General features: G+C 44.8%; 1 protein-coding gene across 1 annotated transcript in view; it reads right to left on the bottom strand.

Moving 5' to 3' along the window:
- LOC139269165 (cyclic AMP-dependent transcription factor ATF-6 alpha-like) overlaps window positions 1-18,148 on the bottom strand; it is a 686,031-nt gene extending 667,883 nt beyond the window's left edge. Inside the window, exon 1 of the mRNA XM_070888266.1 lies at window positions 17,886-18,148. Within this exon, the coding sequence (XP_070744367.1) occupies window positions 17,886-17,958 (73 nt within the window). The 5' untranslated portion in view covers window positions 17,959-18,148. The remainder of the gene's footprint in view (window positions 1-17,885) is intronic.
- Window positions 18,149-18,159: the final 11 nt, after the last annotated feature.

Raw genomic sequence — 18,159 nt, 5'->3', positions numbered from 1 at the left:
AGGTGTTCAAAATCGTGAATGGTTTTGATAGTTTCTCCTTATTTACTCTGTTTCCAGTGGCAGAGGGGTCAGTAACCAGAGGACACAGACTTAAGATAATTGGCAATTGACATGAGGAAAAAACATTATGCAGTGAGCGGTTAAGAAAGCACTGCCTGAAAAGGATAGTAGAAGCAAATTCAATAGCAACTTTCAAAAGGGAATTTTTTGAAGGGAAAAAAACCTGCAGGGCTATGGGGAAAGAGCAGAGGGAGTGGAACTAACTGAATAGCTCTTTCAAAGAGCTGGCACAGGCACAATGGGCCGAATGGCCTTCTTCTGCGCTGTATCATTCTGTGATTCCAAGATTAAACTTGGGTGCCGCTTGTGCAAGCTGCAGTAAATATACATTACGGTCTGACACACTAAAAGCATTGATACCAGTTAGTAGTTTGATCCTGTTGAACAAAAGGAAGCTTTTAAAACTGATGTCTGTTGCAGGCAGGGTCTATCGTATCATTCTGACCAGTGGTGCGCCTGATAACTGGTTGAAAAGTCCATTTCCAGCAATCACGTATCAGTGGTTGGAATGTGCATCTTATTTAATTGGCAATCAGCGAATGGCTACCGTCATTCTGAGTTTATATTCAAAAGGAGACTGAAGTTGCATATTGGGTAAATTGTAGCCGGGTATGTCAATCAGAAGCCAGCAGGCGCTCAGCAAAAATCAGTCACTTTATGGTAGCAAATAAACAACTTTCATTTATAAGAGCGCCTTTAACATAGTAAATTGTCCCAAGGCACTTCATAGGAGCACTAACAAAATTTGACACTGAGCCACAATAAAGGAGATATGACAGGTGACCAAAAGCTTGATCAAAGATGTAGGTTTGAAGGAACATTGTAAAAGATGGAGAGAGGTATGACAAGAGTGAGAATAAATGTTCCAAGGGTCAATTTTATGGTAAGGGTTGGCACAAATGATGCGCCTTTGTCATTTTAACACTGAAGAGGTTTGTAAATTAACATACATAAGAACATAATAAATAGGAGCAGGAGTAGGCCATACGTCCCCTCGAGCCTGCTCCGCCATTTAATACGATCATGGCTGATCTGATCATGGACTCAGGTCCACTTCCCTGCCTGCTCCCCATAACCCCTTATTCCCTTACCATTTAAGAAACTGTCTATTTCTATTTCTGTCTTAAATTTATTCCATGTCCCAGCTTCCACAGCTCTCTGGGGCAGCGAATTCCACAGATTTACAACCCTCAGAGAAGAAATTTCTCCTCATCTCTGTTTTAAATGGGCGGCCCCTTATTCTAAGATCATGCCCTCTAGTGTCACCACTGTAAATATACTGTTTGCACTTAGTGCCGTTCATTCCTTTACATGTCGTATTCAATAAATTAGTTTATTGGTTTATTGGCTCAGCCACTGTGAGAAAAAATATTGTTCCAACTACAGTTGGAGCGGAGTTCATGATCAGATCAGCCATGATCTTATTGAATGGCTGAGCAGGCTCGAGAGGCCAAATGGCCTACTCGACTTCCTATTTCTTATGTTCTTGCATCAGATGAGAGGATCACGTGGCAGCACATGATGCATTCCAGTCATCCAGAGTAAAATGATAAGCTTGTCTGTGGACCATTACCTAGATATTGGGAACACACTGATTCATTGTAGACATTATATCCACTTACTGAACATCCTGATCCAAGGGATGTATCGATAATCAGCTGGGTTCAACTAAAACAAACTGCCACAAACAGCTCCGCAGGTCAGCAAGTAAAAGAGCTGGAGTGGCATACCACTTCAACCTCCAGCGCAAGCTGCTCCAAGGATTTTGAGATGGGTGACTGGGTGACGTCATCAAAACCCTGGTCGCCATTTTGGAGTGTGGGCAGGAACATCGGCAGGGCCCAGGTACAGAGGAGTGGGAAGGTTGGGGCGGATTAGCAGCAAGTGTTTGTGGCGGAGGTGCGACAGATGAGGGAACAGGGCCTAGAAGAGTTGAGGGCCCAGGGGCAGCACGGGCCAGCCCACACTGCGATGTGTGCGCGCACTAGGTCCGTGCAGCAGAGCAGGTCTCCAGTCGTCCTGGTTAACCCCTTGCCACTGGACCAAGACTTAGCTCTGCCAAGCCCGTATGGTGGCTGGTGTGCAACGGTCACCACACGCGAAAAAAAATTCACAAACCGGCATCTTCAACACCCTCAACTGGAGTTCAGGACTGGAACATCGGGTCCTTCATTGAAACATCTGTGAACTCGTGGAAGCAAGTCATCTTCGTTCAAGGGACTGCCGATGATGATGATGATGATGTATTGCCTGCTCTAATCTCTTATTTCTAATGTCTCCTCCTCTCACACACACACACACACACACACACACACACACGTTCTTTCCATGCCAGGAGTTTTTATGTAGATAGAAGCAAAGAACAACACTTGCATCACTCAGCAGTTTCAGGGGTATAAACACGCAATTTCACAGGCGGATGGCGCAGTGTGACATATGCAGTGTTACAGTTACTGTTTATGTTGCACCCTCACCTTGGTCTCAGGGCACCATTCCAGGACACAGTTCCATTGACATGGAATGGGACAGTCATCGCAGCACAACTTACGAGAATCCTCCAAGAAACAAAACCATGGCAAGTTACATCTCTGCCCTGAAGACGCCATCAGTTTGACTAATTCCTTTGAACAGAACTTCGGATTCCCAAATATAGTGGGGGGGGGGGGAATAAAGATCATTGCAGACATCGGAAGATTTGGTTTACTGCTCGGACTGCTTAAAATCAGCGATTCTCTTAAAACTGACTTCATTGTGGTCAATGACTGAAAAAGTTAACACGCCTATCCAAAACATTTGTGCAGAAGTCTGCATTGCATCCCATAAATAACTCATACAGGCCTTCCTCAGACGTGGCATAAACTCCAGAACCATAACATCATATTCTTTTTTTGGAAATTATGGCATTAAAATGTACTTATACATATATTTCCACCTCTAACATGGCCCGTCTCTGCCCTTGCCTCAGCTCATCTGTTATTGAAGCCCTCATCCATGCCTTAGTTACCCCTAGACTTGACTATTCCAACACACTCATGTATGGCCTCCCACATTCTACCCTATGTAAACTAGAGGTGATCCAAAACTTGGCTGCCCGTGTCCTAACTCGCACCAAGTCCCGCTCACCCATCACTCCTGTGCTCGCTGACGTACATTGGCTCCCGGTTAAGCACCACCTCAACTTCTCATCCTGGTTTTCAAATCTCTCCAAAGCCTCGCCCCTCCATATCTCTAATCTCCTCCAGCCCCATAAACCCCCGCCCCCCCTCCCCCAACGCTGGAACCAACTTGCAGAAGATTACTGTGCAATGGTGACCACCCCAAGGTCTGGAAGCCAGTGCAAAAAGTGGCAGGACCTTGGTCAAGTAATTACTGTAAGTAATATTTTAATTTATTCAATGGAATTGCAATTGTAAATGTGACCACACCCAGGGTGAGGAGGGGAAGGAGAGCTCAACAGCGCTCTCCTGAGGTGCAGGATCTAACAGATGTGGTTCAGATCATGGCAATGAGCATGGAGAGCGATCACTCCTGGACACCATCAGTGTGGTGGGTGATGAGATATCGGGACTGTCAGGAGAAGCAACACTCATGAGAAATGGGCACACTGTCCAGGAACATGAGGGAGGGAATGTTGGAGTTAGCTGATACAATAAGGGAACACGCCTCGACCCCATGCCCATTGACAGAATCAACTGCCACGCCCACTGCAATCCCCAGACCAGCCTCTGAAGAGGCCCAAGCCGGGCCTTCCACATTACCGGCTGCCCCCGCCGCCCCCTCTCCATCAAGAAGTGTGCATTACCAGAGATGTTCGAAAGAATAAGCTTGGTACCAACCCGAGAAACGCTGTGCCACTGCTTGCGGGAAGGGCTGGAGTCAACAAGACCAAGCGCAGTGGACGGTCTTAGAATAAGGTGGAGGAGAGATGGGTGCAGCCTTTCTTTGCTGCTGTTGTTACAGTTGTAACTGTTCTCAAATTAAAAGTTTTTTGTAAGTTATGTAAATTTACAAGTTTAAAAGTTTGTAAGTGATCTTAACTCAAAACTTTAAAGTTTGATACAAGAATATTTTTGTTAAGTGCAAACATGTGTTTGTATTAAATATATTTTAAATTATAACTGAATCATTTCCATTATATGTTCCATTAACACAACACAACGGAATAGATCCAAACAGTAAACATGGTCCATTTGGAATCGTTGCCGCTGAGCCTTCAGGCAGCAAAGCGTTCATGGATGAGCAGCTGGCACAAGGCTTGAGCAATCGTTAAAGGGGCACGATGGCCCGCCCTCCTCCGCTGTTGTGCTCCAGGTTCAGGTAGTTGCATGGCTTCCTCGTCCTCTTCCTCATCTGCATCCTCCTCCTCCTCCTCCTCTTCAGCCACTCTCACCTCAGGTGGGTCTTCTACTACCAGCTGCTGCTGCCTCAGGATAGCTAAGTTATCATAAGGCAGCACACAACAGTTCACTGACCTAGAACCTCAAGGGAGTATATTGCAAGTAGCCTCCGGAATGGTCCAAGCATTGGAAACGCTGTTTGAAGATGCCAATGGTGCTCTCTTTTATGCCCTTCTGGCTGCTGCTGAGACATGGCAAATATAACGCTCTCATGTAGGATGAACACATCATCGGTGCTCCCAGGGTATCTCGCATCAACTGACATGATGCGATGCATGTCGTCACACATGAGCTGCACATTAACGGAGTGGAAGCCTTTTTTATTCCTGTACATCTCGGAATCCTCCAAAAAGTTGCTCACAAGGCGATGTGGGTACAATCAATGCAGCCCTGTACCTTTGGGAAGTCAGCAATCCTGGAGAAGCCCAAGGCCCTTTCACTCATTGCCTGGGCGATCATGGGGGTACTTGATGTAGTCATTCCTCCAGGCATAAAGTGCAGCAGTCACCTGCCGAATGCAGATGTGTGTTGCATGTTGAGAAATGGTGCACACATCCCCAGTTGTGGCTTGGAATGATCCAGATGCATAGAATGAAAGTGCAGCTGTAACCTTCACTTCAACTAACAAAGCAGTCCTCCCAACACTTCTAGGTCGGCTTTTACTAACTCTCAGATGTCAGTTACAACTTCTTTGCGGAAACGCAGCCTTCTCACACAGTCTGCATCACTCAGGTGCAGGTATGAATGCCTGTCTCGATATACCCGATGTGGGCAAGGTCTCCTGCTCATCATCCTACGTGCTCTGAGGTTCCTCATGCGATGACATCGAATCAATCATCTCCTCCGCAGCACATCATGCAGAAGGCTTGCATGAGGTATGGCATTGTCAGTATTGCCCCATGATTAAATTGTACCTTTGCAAGAAGCTCAAAACAGCAGGACAAGCTTCTTTGTTCTCTCTCCCCAAGGTCGACACCCTAGTATGGACCACACCCAGGTCTGCGCATGTGCAATAGGCTTGCTTCGAACAGGAAGCTAGGCATTCAAATGTGAGGACATTTGGGGCAACGGAGTCTAATGCAATTCTTTAATTTGAGATTTTTTCAAAGTACCACCCCACCACTGACCGAACGGCTCCTCACCGGGCTCAAGGGTCAGCGGGCAGAATCGCTCCCTCGCCCGGACACAGGGTTCAGCAAACACCCACCCAACCGCCCCCCTTCCCCTCTCCCCCGGGCTTCTTTTGATGCTGCTGCATAGTGTAAGGGTTCTCATCCCTTCAGTTCGGCTTCCACACACCCTCACCCCCCGCGTCCCCGGGCTTCTTTTTAAGCTGAGCCTCAAGCCTGTGTCCGAGCGAGGGACTGATTCTGCCGGCCGACACTCCAACCCTCAAGCCCGGTTTGGAGACATTCGGTGGTGGCGTAGCACTTTGAAAAAAATCCAAACTTAAAGAATTGCATTAAATTTCTATTTTCTGCACTTCAAGTTTGAAAAAAATGATGCTTCATGATGCATATTTAATGTGTTCTTGACTCCCTCCAAAACTTCGCCTAAAAACAATGGTGTCTTTCTGCGCGATTTTTTAATGCGCGCTGGTTTTTCTTAAGTGCCCAGAAGGTTTTTTTGGAAGTGGTCACATACGCCGTCCTCGGAAAAATGTATATTGGCCAAACTTGCACAAATGTGAAAAACTGGCGCAGGCGCAAAAAAACACTAACTTAAAAAAATCGTAACTAATTGACTTACACTGCCACACAATCTTTGGGGAAACTTGGACGTTTTAAGTGAGGCCAAAAAAAGCAGCGTGCACCAAAAAAGCGGTGCAGCTAATGGGAAAATTGAGCCCCAAGGCTTAATGGGGCTCAGTTACAAGCGACGCTTAGAAAAACTCAAGCACCACAATCTAGAAACGAGGAAGCTTAATAGTCATATTGGCCCAGAAATTACGGCCTCCCCGGGTCCATACGGAGTTTCAACGGACCCGGGAAGGCATCGCAAAAGTCATTTTTAAGTGCCCAATGCGCATGCGCTGAAAACCAGCTTTTCCGATCTGTCAAGCTGGAGCTTGACAGATCCAACGCAGATCGGGAACGAGGACATTTGCAAGGGCAAGATTCCGGTATTTGCCCATATCTTGCCCAGCAAATCTCCTCAAAATTCTTGCGCCTGATAAAACCAGATGCATAGCCTACTTTTACAGGCATAAGTGTTTAAAAACATACAAAAATATAATTAAATTAAATTTTAAAAACACATTTTTAAAAACCCTGTTACATTTATTTTTAACCATAATTTTTAAAACTTTTTAAAAACGCGGGGGAAAAAATTCTCTAAGATATTTATTAACTTTAATTTCAATTAATCTTAATTATGTGAGGTGTGTTTTTTATTTTTTATTAATGTGTTTAGTGTCTGTTTTTTTTTTCGTAGATAGAGTTCTCATTGCTATTAATGAGAAAGCTGGGGAATCCTGTACCTGATTGACTGAGCAGTCACACTTGACTGCACCTTCTGTTTAGGAACCTGGAGGATGGGAGCACACTTCGCAGTGCAGGAAGAGAAGGCCTCCTCACCGGAATCGCAGGCTCCTCCCAGATAAATTCGTAGAAATGTTTCAGGTCGGAATTTCAGCCCCATTATGACGGTGCACTGAATTTTCAATTGAGACTGATAAATTTAACAACCGCACTCCACCATCTGTAAGCCATGGCCGCAGTGTGTACTCTCTACAGGATGCACCGCAGCAACCTCCACTACCGAGCAGAATGAGAGCAGCAACGGAATGGGAACACCATCACCTCCAGGCAATGATCCAATTAAGGTGCGCAGCTGCCTGGAGGTCCACGCAGGCCTGTCACCATCGTTTCAATAGAAAAAAACACGCATGCACGGAAATTTGAAGGCCCACGCAGCCTGTTTAAGGAGCCGCGCACCCCCCAAAAAAGAGAGGCAATATTGTCTCGAGGTGAACCTTCAAGTCACCCACAGTCCTAATTTGGAAATATATCTCGCTCCTTTATCATCACTGGGTCAAAAGCCTGGAAGTACCTCCCCAACAGCATCATGCGAACAGCTTCACCACACAAACTGCTGCGGTTGAAGAGGTTGCCTCACCACCACCATCTTTCAAGGCAACTCGGGACGGGCAATAAATACTGGCCTTGCCAGAACACGAACCATGTCCCAAGAATGAACCAGAGACACAAAGTTAAATTAGTGAAAAATTGGAGAAGTAAAAACAGGAACAATAATTTCACTCTAAAAAGCAATAAAGGATTGTGAATAATCTGCTGGGCAGGGACCAAAATAATACCACTGGACGTTATAATGCAAGAGCTACGGCCAAATGGTCTCTTTTCATCCCAGACAGTTATGTTCCAAGACTGAAGCGCTACAATTCACTGGCACAGTAAAAGAAAATGCACAAGTTTCAATATTGCACTCTGTCAGTAAAGGAATTAATTTGCACCTTTGTCCAACTTTACACGTAGAACTGAAGCAGTCTCGATGCCAGTGCCCAGCGCGTGCTGGTGAGATTCTAATCTTAAAGAAAAATCCAATATTTCAATAATGAACAATTCTTTGCTATTCTGAAGTGCCAGCAGCTCATCATTTTACAACCAGCACCAAACGGAGCAAGTCACAAAACACAGATTTCTTCAAACACAAAGTTTAAGAGGCATATTTAGCATGTTCATTTCCATAATATTTACAGAGTCAGAAATAAAATTGTAATCTTGCTACCGATAACCGAGCTAGTCCTGGAGGATGAAAGGGCGAGACTAACAGCCACTGTACCCGCTGCTAATTCATCCAAAACGGGAACACTGAGCTTGGACAGCATAACCCGCCGCCACAGCCCATCAGGCATGAAACCTTGAGTGAATTTGTATTCGCATCCCACTGCCAAGTTTGACGTGCACAGTGGGTAACACTGCATAGTATCATGACTGAAAATAACATCAGCCTTCCTGTACCATCCGACACCCAAAAGAGAGTTCCTTGACTGAGAAATGTCACGGCTGTGATGCCGTGATCTTTCCAGCATTTTAAAACATTTGCATGCATTGGGTGCGGTTTAAACTACAGCGACTAACAGAGCAAATTTGGCAAAATCAAGAGTACAGTTCGCACAGGCATGAAGAACAGCTCAGTACACACCCATAAACTTTGAACATTGAATTCACTTGGGGAATAATGAACAAAGTATTGAGCTTGCTTCAGTTCATTTATTTAGCTTGAAGCGCTTCCTTTCCCTGCATTCCCTCCTCACCACCCCTTTGCCCCGCATCTTTTGCCCCGCATTCTCCCCCCCTTTGCCCTGCATCCGTTCCCCCCCCCCCACCCCAGCAGATGCAACTATTCTAACCTATCCATTATTCACAAAACACAGCTGCTAATAGAACCCACTTCTCTGGCCAAACAACTCCTTTTGTCTGATGACGCTCCTGTGAAGCGCCTTGAGATGTTCTTCTGTGTAACATAGAAACATAGAAAATAGATGCAGGAGTAGGCCATTCGGCCCTTCGATCCCAATATGATCATGGCTGATCATGCAACTTCAGTACCCCATTCCTGCCTTCTCTCCATACCCACTGATCCCTTTAGCTGCAAGGGCCACATCTAACTCCCTTTTGAATATATCTAACGAACTGGCCTCAACAACTTTCTGTGGTACACAATTCCACAGGTTCACAATTCTCTGAGTGAAGAAGTTTCTCCTCATCTCGGTCCTAAATGGCTTACCACTTATCCTTAGACTGTGACCCCTGGTTCTGGACTTTCCCCAATATCGGGAACATTCTTCCTGCATCTAACCTGTCCAACCCCGTCAGAATTTTATATGTTTCTATGAGATCCCCTCTCATTCTTCTAAATGCCACTGAATATAAGCCTAGTCGATCTAGTCTTTCTTCATATTTCAGTCCTGCCATCCCGGGAATCAGTCTGGTGAACCTTCGTTGCACTCCCTCAATAACAAGAATGTCCTTCCTCAGATTAGGAGACCAAAACTGTACTCAATATTCAAGGTGTAGTCTCACCAAGGCCCTGTACAACTGCAGTAAGATCTCCCTGCTTCTATACTTCATTCCTCTCGCTATGAAGGCCAACATGCCATTTGCCTTCTTCACAGCCTGCTGTACCTGCATGCCAACTTTCAATGACTGATGTACCATGACACCCAAGTCTCATTGCACCTCCCCTTTTCCTAATCTATCATCATTCAGATAATATCTTGCCTTCCTGTTTTTGCCACCAAAGTGGATAATCTCACATTTATCTACACTATACTGCATCTGCCATGCATTTGCCCACTCACTTAACCTGTCCAAGTCACCCTGTAGTCTCTTAGCATCCTCCTCACAGCTCACACTGCCACCCAGCTTAGTATCATCTGCAAACTGAGATACTACATTCAATTTCTTCATCTAAATCATTAATGTATATTGTAAATAGCTGGGGTCCCAGCACTGAACCTTGTGGTACCCCACTAGTCACTGCCTGCCATTCTGAAAAGGACCCGTTTATTCCTACTCTTTGCTTCCTGTCTGCCAACCAGTTCTCTATCCACGTCAATACATTACCCCCAATATCATGTGCTTTAATTTTGCATACTAATCTCGTGTGGGATCTTGTCAAAAGCCTTTTGAAAGTCCAAATACACCACATCCACTGGTTCTCCCTTGTCCACGCTACTAGTTACATCCACAAAAAATTCCAGAAGATTTGTCAAGCATGCTGACTTGGACCGATCCTGTCACTGCTTTCCAAATGCGCTGCTATTCCATCTTTAAAAATTGATTCCAACATTTTCCCCACTATCGATGTCAGGCTAACGGGTCTCTAATTCCGTGTTTTCTCTTTCCCTCCTTTTTTAAAAAGTGGAGTTACATTAGCTACTCTCCAATCCATAGGAACTGATCCAGAGTCTATAGAATGTTGGAAAATGACCACCAATGTGTCCACTATTTCTAGGACCACTTCCTTAAGTACTCTGGGATGCAGACGATCAGTCCCTAGGGATTTATCAGCCTTCAATCCCATCAATTTCCCTAACACAATTTCCTGATGAATAAGGATTTCCTTCAGTTCCTCCTTCTCGCTAGACCCTCGGTCTACCAGTACTTCCGGAAGTTATTTGTGTCTTCCTTTGTGAAGACAGAACCAAAGTATTTGTTCAATTGGTCTGTCATTTCTTTGTTCCCCTTTATAAATTCACCTGATTCTGACTGCAAGGGACCTACATTTGTCTTCACTAATCTTTTTCTCTTCACATATCTATAGAAGCTTTTGCAGTCAGTTTTTATGTTCCCCGCAAGCTTGCTCTCATACTCTATTTTCCCCCATTTCCCTCTATTTCCTAAATTAAATCCTTTGTGCTCCTCTGCTCAATTCTAAATTTCTCCCAGTCCTCAGGTTTGTTGCTTTTTCTGGCCAATTTATATGCCTCTTCCTTGGATTTAACACTATCCCTAAATTCCCTTGTTAGCCACGGTTGAGCCACCTTCCCCTTTTTATTTTTATGCCAGACAGGATGTACAATTATTGAAGTTCATCCATGTGATCTTTAAATGTCTGCCATTGCCTATCCACCGTCAACCCTTTAAGTATAATTCGGCAGTCTATCCTAGCCAATTCACGTCTCATACCGTCAAAGTTACCTTTCTTTAAGTTCAGGACTCTAGTCTCTGTATTAACTGTTTCACTCTCCATCTTAAATGAAGAATTCTACCATATTATGATCACTCTTCCCCGAGGGGCCTCACACAACAAGATTGCTAATTAGTCCCTTCTCATTACACAACACCCAGTCTAGGATGGCCAGCTCTCTAGTTGGTTCCTCGACATATTCGTCTAGAAAACCATCCCTTATACATTCCAGGAAATCCTCCTCCACCGTATTGCTACTAGTTTGGTTAGCCCAATCTATATGTACATCTATTTTTTTGGAACAAGGCACAGGAAGAGGCCACGAACAAACTGTTTTAAAGTAAAAACTTTTGGACTACCTGGGAGGGGAAAAGGCACCAGCTTGGGGCAAGAGGTGACTCATCACCCATTAAGAACAATCTCTGTGGTCAAGGACTAAACTTGGTTATGCATACAGACAAAGAGATTGATACTATCTATCAGAGGAGCCCTGGAGTTGATTGGCCGCCAGTTCACCCCAGAGACTACAAGTCTGTAAGAAAGCAGGACTACAAAGCACCCTATGAAATGCACATTTTCGGATAACAGGGCATTAAGGATAAGGAGTTATCTTTTACACTGTCGACTCCGTGTGCAAATTAGTAGCCATTCAAACTCATCACCACATCGATGCAGATGCATTAATCGGACCCCAGCCCAGAGGGAAACTTATTCACACTATCGATATAAATATCCAAACACAGAAACACAAAAAGACAGGACAGGAACGGGAACAGCACTGCAGAGAACGGACCGAAGAACCAACCAGTCATGGAATCAACGACCACAAACCTACAATAGCTACAGCCAGGGATGGTGATTGTATGTCTTAAGTCAATTTCTCTCAAAAGTCTAGTCCTGACGTTTTCGTCGTTTTTTGTTGCGTAATAAAACTGACACTGGATTAAGCCTGCATTTTGTGCCACGTGTTGTCTTTTCCCACTCTAAGTTCCGAGGTCTAAGAATCAGAGTAGAGTGAAAAACAAACACCATACATCTGCACTAAAAGTGTTATACAAATGCAAGTGTCTGTTGTCATGTACGTGTTGCATATTGGGCATCTTTTTCCAATTGATGCTTGTTTAGGTCAATTTGTGAAACACCGGCATCCCTGGGCCAACTCCCCTCATTAAAACTACAATTCAGAGTCATTCAACTCAGCAGCTGAATCCAAGAGCCAAGAGCAAAACAAGTGGGTGGGGTGGATTGACCCATCCACCTCCACGGAGGTGTGTGGGGTTGCTGACCCATCCACCTCCATGGCACGAACCTGGTATTGCAGTACTTCCAGGAACGGTGCAGTGGCTCTCGGCCTTTTGGCTAAGAGCATTGGCGCAGAGTGATCCTTGATGTGTGCAAGATGACCTCTGGCGTTTGTGATTTGACAAAGAATTGGAAAGATTGGCTACGAATTTTAAAAAAAAACAAGTGTACCCTTCTGGTGTCAACATAGCAGAGCTGCATTGCATCAAGCGAGCTTCAGGAGCCAGAATCTGACCAAGACAATCCCCATATAAAAACAGTTCATGATGAAGATTGTTCAGGTGACCCACTAACAGAAAGAAAGGGTACAGACAACCAAAAGAGAGCAAAGCAAGAAATAAAAAAAGAGGAAATAAATAAAGGAAAGAAAAAGAAAAAAAAAGGGAAAAGAAATAAAAAACAGGCGAAAAAAACAAAAAAAACGACTTGCATTTATATAGCATCTTTCACAACCTCAGGACGTCCCAAAACACTTTACAGCTAATTAAGTACTTTTGGAGTGTAGTCACTGTTGTAATGTGGGAAATACGGCAGTCCATTTGCGCACAGCAAGCTCCCACAAGCAGCAATGTGATAATGACCAGATAATCTGTTTTAGTCGTGCTGATTGAGGGATAAATATTGGGCAGGTCACCAGGAAGAACTTCCCTGTTCTTCAAATAGTGCAGCATGAAACCTCTTCACTGCTCTTTTTCTATTATTGACAACTGTTTATCAGATTCTGGCTGAAGGATTTGGTTTGATTACAAAGCAATAGCTACAGCTGTGTATGATGTCAGCAGAACCTGTGTCCGAGTGAACTAAGCTATGACCTTGATTTCCTGCATCTTTCCATTGACTCTGGATCAGTTCCTATGGAGTGGAGGGTAGCCAACGTAACCCCACTTTTTAAAAAAGGAGGGAGAGAGAAAACAGGGAATTACAGACCGGTCAGCCTGACATCGGTAGTGGGTAAAATGATGGAATCAATTATTAAGGATGTCATCGCAGTGCATTTGGAAAGAGGTAATATGATAGGTCCAAGTCAGCATGGATTTGTGAAAGGGAAATCATGTTTGACAAATCTTCTGGAATTTTTTGAGGATGTTTCCAGTAGAGTGGACAAGGGAGAACCAGTCGATGTGGTATATTTGGACTTTCAGAAGGCTTTCGACAAGGTCCCACACAAGAGATTAATGTGCAAAGTTAAAGCACATGGGATTGGGGGTAGTGTGCTGACATGGATTGAGAACTGGTTGTCAGACAGGAAGCAAAGAGTAGGAGTAAATGGGGACTTTTCAGAATGGCAGGCAGTGACTAGTGGGGTACCGCAAGGTTCTGTGCTGGGGCCCCAGCTGTTTACACTGTACATTAATGATTTAGACGAGGGGATTAAATGTAGTATCTCCAAATTTGCGGATGACACTAAGTTGGGTGGCAGTGTGAGCTGCAAGGAGGATTCTATGAGGCTGCAGAGCGACTTGGATAGGTTAGGTGAGTGGGCAAATGCATGGCAGATGAAGTATAATGTGGATAAATGTGAGGTTATCCACTTTGGTGGTAAAAACAGAGAGACAGACTATTATCTGAATGGTGACAGATTAGGAAAAGGAGAGGTGCAACGAGACCTGGGTGTCATGGTACATCAGTCATGAAGGTTGGCATGCAGGTACAGCAGGCGGTTAAGAAAGCAAATGGCATGTTGGCCTTCATAGCGAGGGGATTTGAGTACAAGGGCAGGGAGGTGTTGCTACAATTGTACAGGGCCTTGGTGAGGCCACACCTGGAGTATTGTGTACAGTTTTGGTCTCCTAACCTGAGGAAGGACATTCTTGCTATTGAGGGAGTGCAGCGAAGGTTCACCAGACTGATTCCCGGGATGGCGGGACTGACCTATCAAGAAAGACTGGATCAACTGGGCTTGTATTCACTGGAGTTCAGAAGAATGAGAGGGGACCTCATAGAAACGTTTAAAATTCTGACGGGGTTAGACAGGTTAGATGCAGGAAGAATGTTCCCAATGTTGGGGAAGTCCAGAACCAGGGGACACAGTCTAAGGATAAGGGGGAAGCCATTTAGGACTGAGATGAGGAGGAATTTCTTCACCCAGAGAGTGGTGAACCTGTGGAATTCTCTACCACAGAAAGCTGTTGAGGCCAATTCACTAAATATATTCAAAAAGGAGTTAGATGAAGTCCTTACTACTAGGGGAATCAAGGGGTATGGTGAGAAAGCAGGAATGGGGTACTGAAGTTGCATGTTCAGCCATGAACTCATTGAATGGCGGTGCAGGCTAGAAGGGCCGAATGGCCTACTCCTGCACCTATTTTCTATGTTTCTATGTTTCTATCCTCGCCTTCTCTTCTCTTCAGGCATGACTTGCTTCCACACAAAAATGGGTTCTAAGGTGACTGATGAGACCAGGCCCCGAACTTCATTTTAAAAGGGTGGAAGATGCCTGTATATGAATTCTTTTAACGTTGCACACCAGCCATCACACAGACTTGACAGAGCAAGGTCTTGGTCTAATGGCAAGGAGATCCAAGACAATTGGAGACCAGGTTCTGCTGCATGGGCCTAACACACACACACACACACACACATATTCCTACTAACCCCCCCTCCCTCCCTCAGGTCCTCTCTCCCTGTTTTTCAGCTTGCGTATTTGTCCGTAGAATACTGACATTATACCCCGGGCCCCCTGGCTCCAGCTTCAGCGCGTTGCTCTCCATGCGCAGGCTCTGCTATGCTTTTCCACGCTCTCTCCAGCCACTCATGCTTTGGTGGTTGCTTACCATATGTATACCGGCCTCGTGTCCCCAACTTGCTGCTGGCCTTTTCGTGCAATTACTGCAATCCTGACTCACAATCAGCGAACTCAACACAGACCAGGTATTGTACCTCCGACCTTTCTAGTCTGCGTGGTCCAGCATCTACCAACTTAGCCATCAGGGGAAGATCCTTATTTCTATTTTTAATCCATAAAAACATTCTGACCTTTCACACAAACATCATTGCAAGTTGGCACCATTTACTGGAGCTCTCCCCTATTCCACCCCCACCCCCCATTTACTGGTGGCCCCTCCCCTATCTCCGTCATTTACTGGTGCCCTCCCCAATTCCTGCATTTACTGGTGCCTGTCTCCAAAATTAAAGCTATGGTCAGTTTAGACAATAAACCTAATTAAAAGATACTCTTGTGCTTTAATTCATTGATAACAAGTTCAGCAGAAGGAAATATCCGAGTCTACAAAATCACCACTTCCACAATCAGCAGCTCGTTGGAAGGACTCAGCTATTGGCCCGGAATTTGCAGTCAGCAGTGAAGCGAAGGCATTCGCCACTGGCCCCGAAGTAAGCGTCCCACAAAGATCTTTGGGTTTTCCCAACGTTTAATTCAAATCAACGGAGTATAGTGGGGATCCCCTCGTGCGAGTTGCTGTGACATCAACAAACTGTCTTGGCAGCCAATCAAAATGCAGAATTCTCTCAGACAGACAGTGAACACTGAAGTGAGTAAGCTATTAAAATTCTAACTTTTTAAAAATGGTTAGATTGGAGCTCTCACATGGGGAAATGGAAAACCTGAAATAAAGATGAAGAAACTTGTTTCTTCAAAATGGAATTTTTTTAAAAATAGGAAAAATGTGACACTGCACAAAATTTAAATTCGTTTTTCAGGCCCATAACCTTTGTTTAGCAGTCAATATGCTGTTAAAACCACCAGTTACACCCTATTCCTTTTGATCAAACTTTTGGTAGGGAATTTAACAGCGTAATTACTGCAGAAGAGACGAAGTTTGAGTCAGTTTCCCTAATTTGAGAGATTCCCGGCTCTGTGGCAGGACAGGTGGGGCGACAAAGTGCAACCTGTGGAGAAGCACTGAATGACTGGCTGCAATTTCAGGATTTCCACATTCAGCTGCGCACGCGCTAAATCCTGAAGTTGCGATCGGATTTAAAAGATGGAATGACGGCGAATGCTGCCAGTTCGCAGTCAGCGTGACCGCAAATTCCGGCAATCATGAGCAATATACAGCCCAAACTTGGCACGGGTTCCAGAGTTGTCAAGATCGTGACACAGCATGAAATTATTTTAACGAAGAAGAACATACGAACATAAGAAATAGGAGCAGGAGGCTGCCATTCTGCCCCTCGAGCCTTCTCTGCCATCCAATAAAGATCATGGCTGATCTTCGACCTCAACTCCACTTTCCTGCACTATCCCCATATCCCTTGATGCTCTTAATATTCAAAAATCTATCGATCTCTGTCTTGAATAGACTAAACGACTGAGCCTCCACAGCATTCTGGGGCAGAGAATTCCAAAAGATTCACCACCCTCTGAGTGAAGAAGTTTCTCTCCATCTCAGTCCTAAATGGCTGACCCCTTATCCTGAGACTGTGACCTCTGGTTCTAGACTCCCCAGCCAGGGGAAACATATATCCTGTCAAGCCCTGTAAGAATTTTGCATGTTTCATTGAGAGCACCTCATTCTTCTAAACTCTTAAAGAATAATCGGCCTAGTCTACTCAATCTCTCCTCATTGGACAATCCCCCCATCCCAGGAATCAGTCTTTATTGCACTCCCTCTATGTTAAGAAAATCCTTTTTTAGGCAAGGAGACCAAAACTGTACACAATACTCCAGGTGCAGTCTCACCACAACCCTATATAATTGAAGTGAGACATCGTTACTCTGAAACTCAAATCATCTTGTAATAAAGGCCAAAATACCATTTGCTTTCTTAATTGCTTGCTGTACCTGCATGTTAACTTTCAGTGATTCATACACAAGGACACCCAGGCCCCTCTGAACGGCAACATTTCCCAATCTTTCACCATTTAAAAAATACTCTGCTTTTGTATTTTTCCTACCAAAGTGGATAACTTCTAATTTCTCCACCTTATATTCCATTTGCCATGGGGAGCGGCGGGGTGCGGGTGGTAAAGAGAAGAATCCTTGATTCAATGCTTCAAATGAACTGATAAAAGGTACTCCTTTATAACACTATAAATTTGAAAATAATGCATAAATCTTCACAAACACACTTATAATTTTGGCACTATTTTAGCAACCAAAGCATTGTTATCCCAATGAAGTCAAGTCCCCCTTCACAGAAACTGAAGAATAATGGTTTTTCTCTGTAACTGGTTATCTGTTAATGAAACACAGGTTTGAAACATGTGAAACTCTGAACTTACAATTTCAGATTGTAAATTAAGGGAATGAACTTCCCACTCGCAGAGTTGTGGTTCTTAAAAAGGTCTCACACACACACACAAACAGCCGATCTAACTTCAACCCAGACTAGCTGATTAACACTCCTCGTGGTTCCGGTTGGTGCTCCTCACCACAGCCCCCTATCCCAGGACACTCTCCTGTCCCTGCAGCTCACAGATAGTCACTGATCATAACCCTGAGCATTAATCCCAAACCACTGCCAGCTCCAGCCCCTGTCCGGATTACAAAACCCAGGCCCCGACACTTACCCCAATCCCGATCCCGAGACGCGCTGTCAAAGTCGCTCCCCGCCGGGAGCCGCTCGCTCAACTCGTCGGCCATGTCCCGGGTCTGCGTTCTCTCTCTCACACTCTCTATCCCACACTCTCTCTCCCTCCCTCCCCCAGTTTCTTTCACTCACTAACTAACTAATTATCTATCTATCTATCCCGGTTGCGCTCTCTCTCTCTCTCTATCTATCCCGGTTTCTGGGGCTTTTCCGTCGCGATCAACACGTCTGCTTAACAACAACTTGACGGCTAC

This window comes from Pristiophorus japonicus, chromosome 8 (genome assembly GCF_044704955.1).
Source record: "Pristiophorus japonicus isolate sPriJap1 chromosome 8, sPriJap1.hap1, whole genome shotgun sequence".
NCBI classification, from domain to species: domain Eukaryota; kingdom Metazoa; phylum Chordata; class Chondrichthyes; family Pristiophoridae; genus Pristiophorus; species Pristiophorus japonicus.
This window is presented reverse-complemented; position numbering and strand designations above follow the sequence as displayed.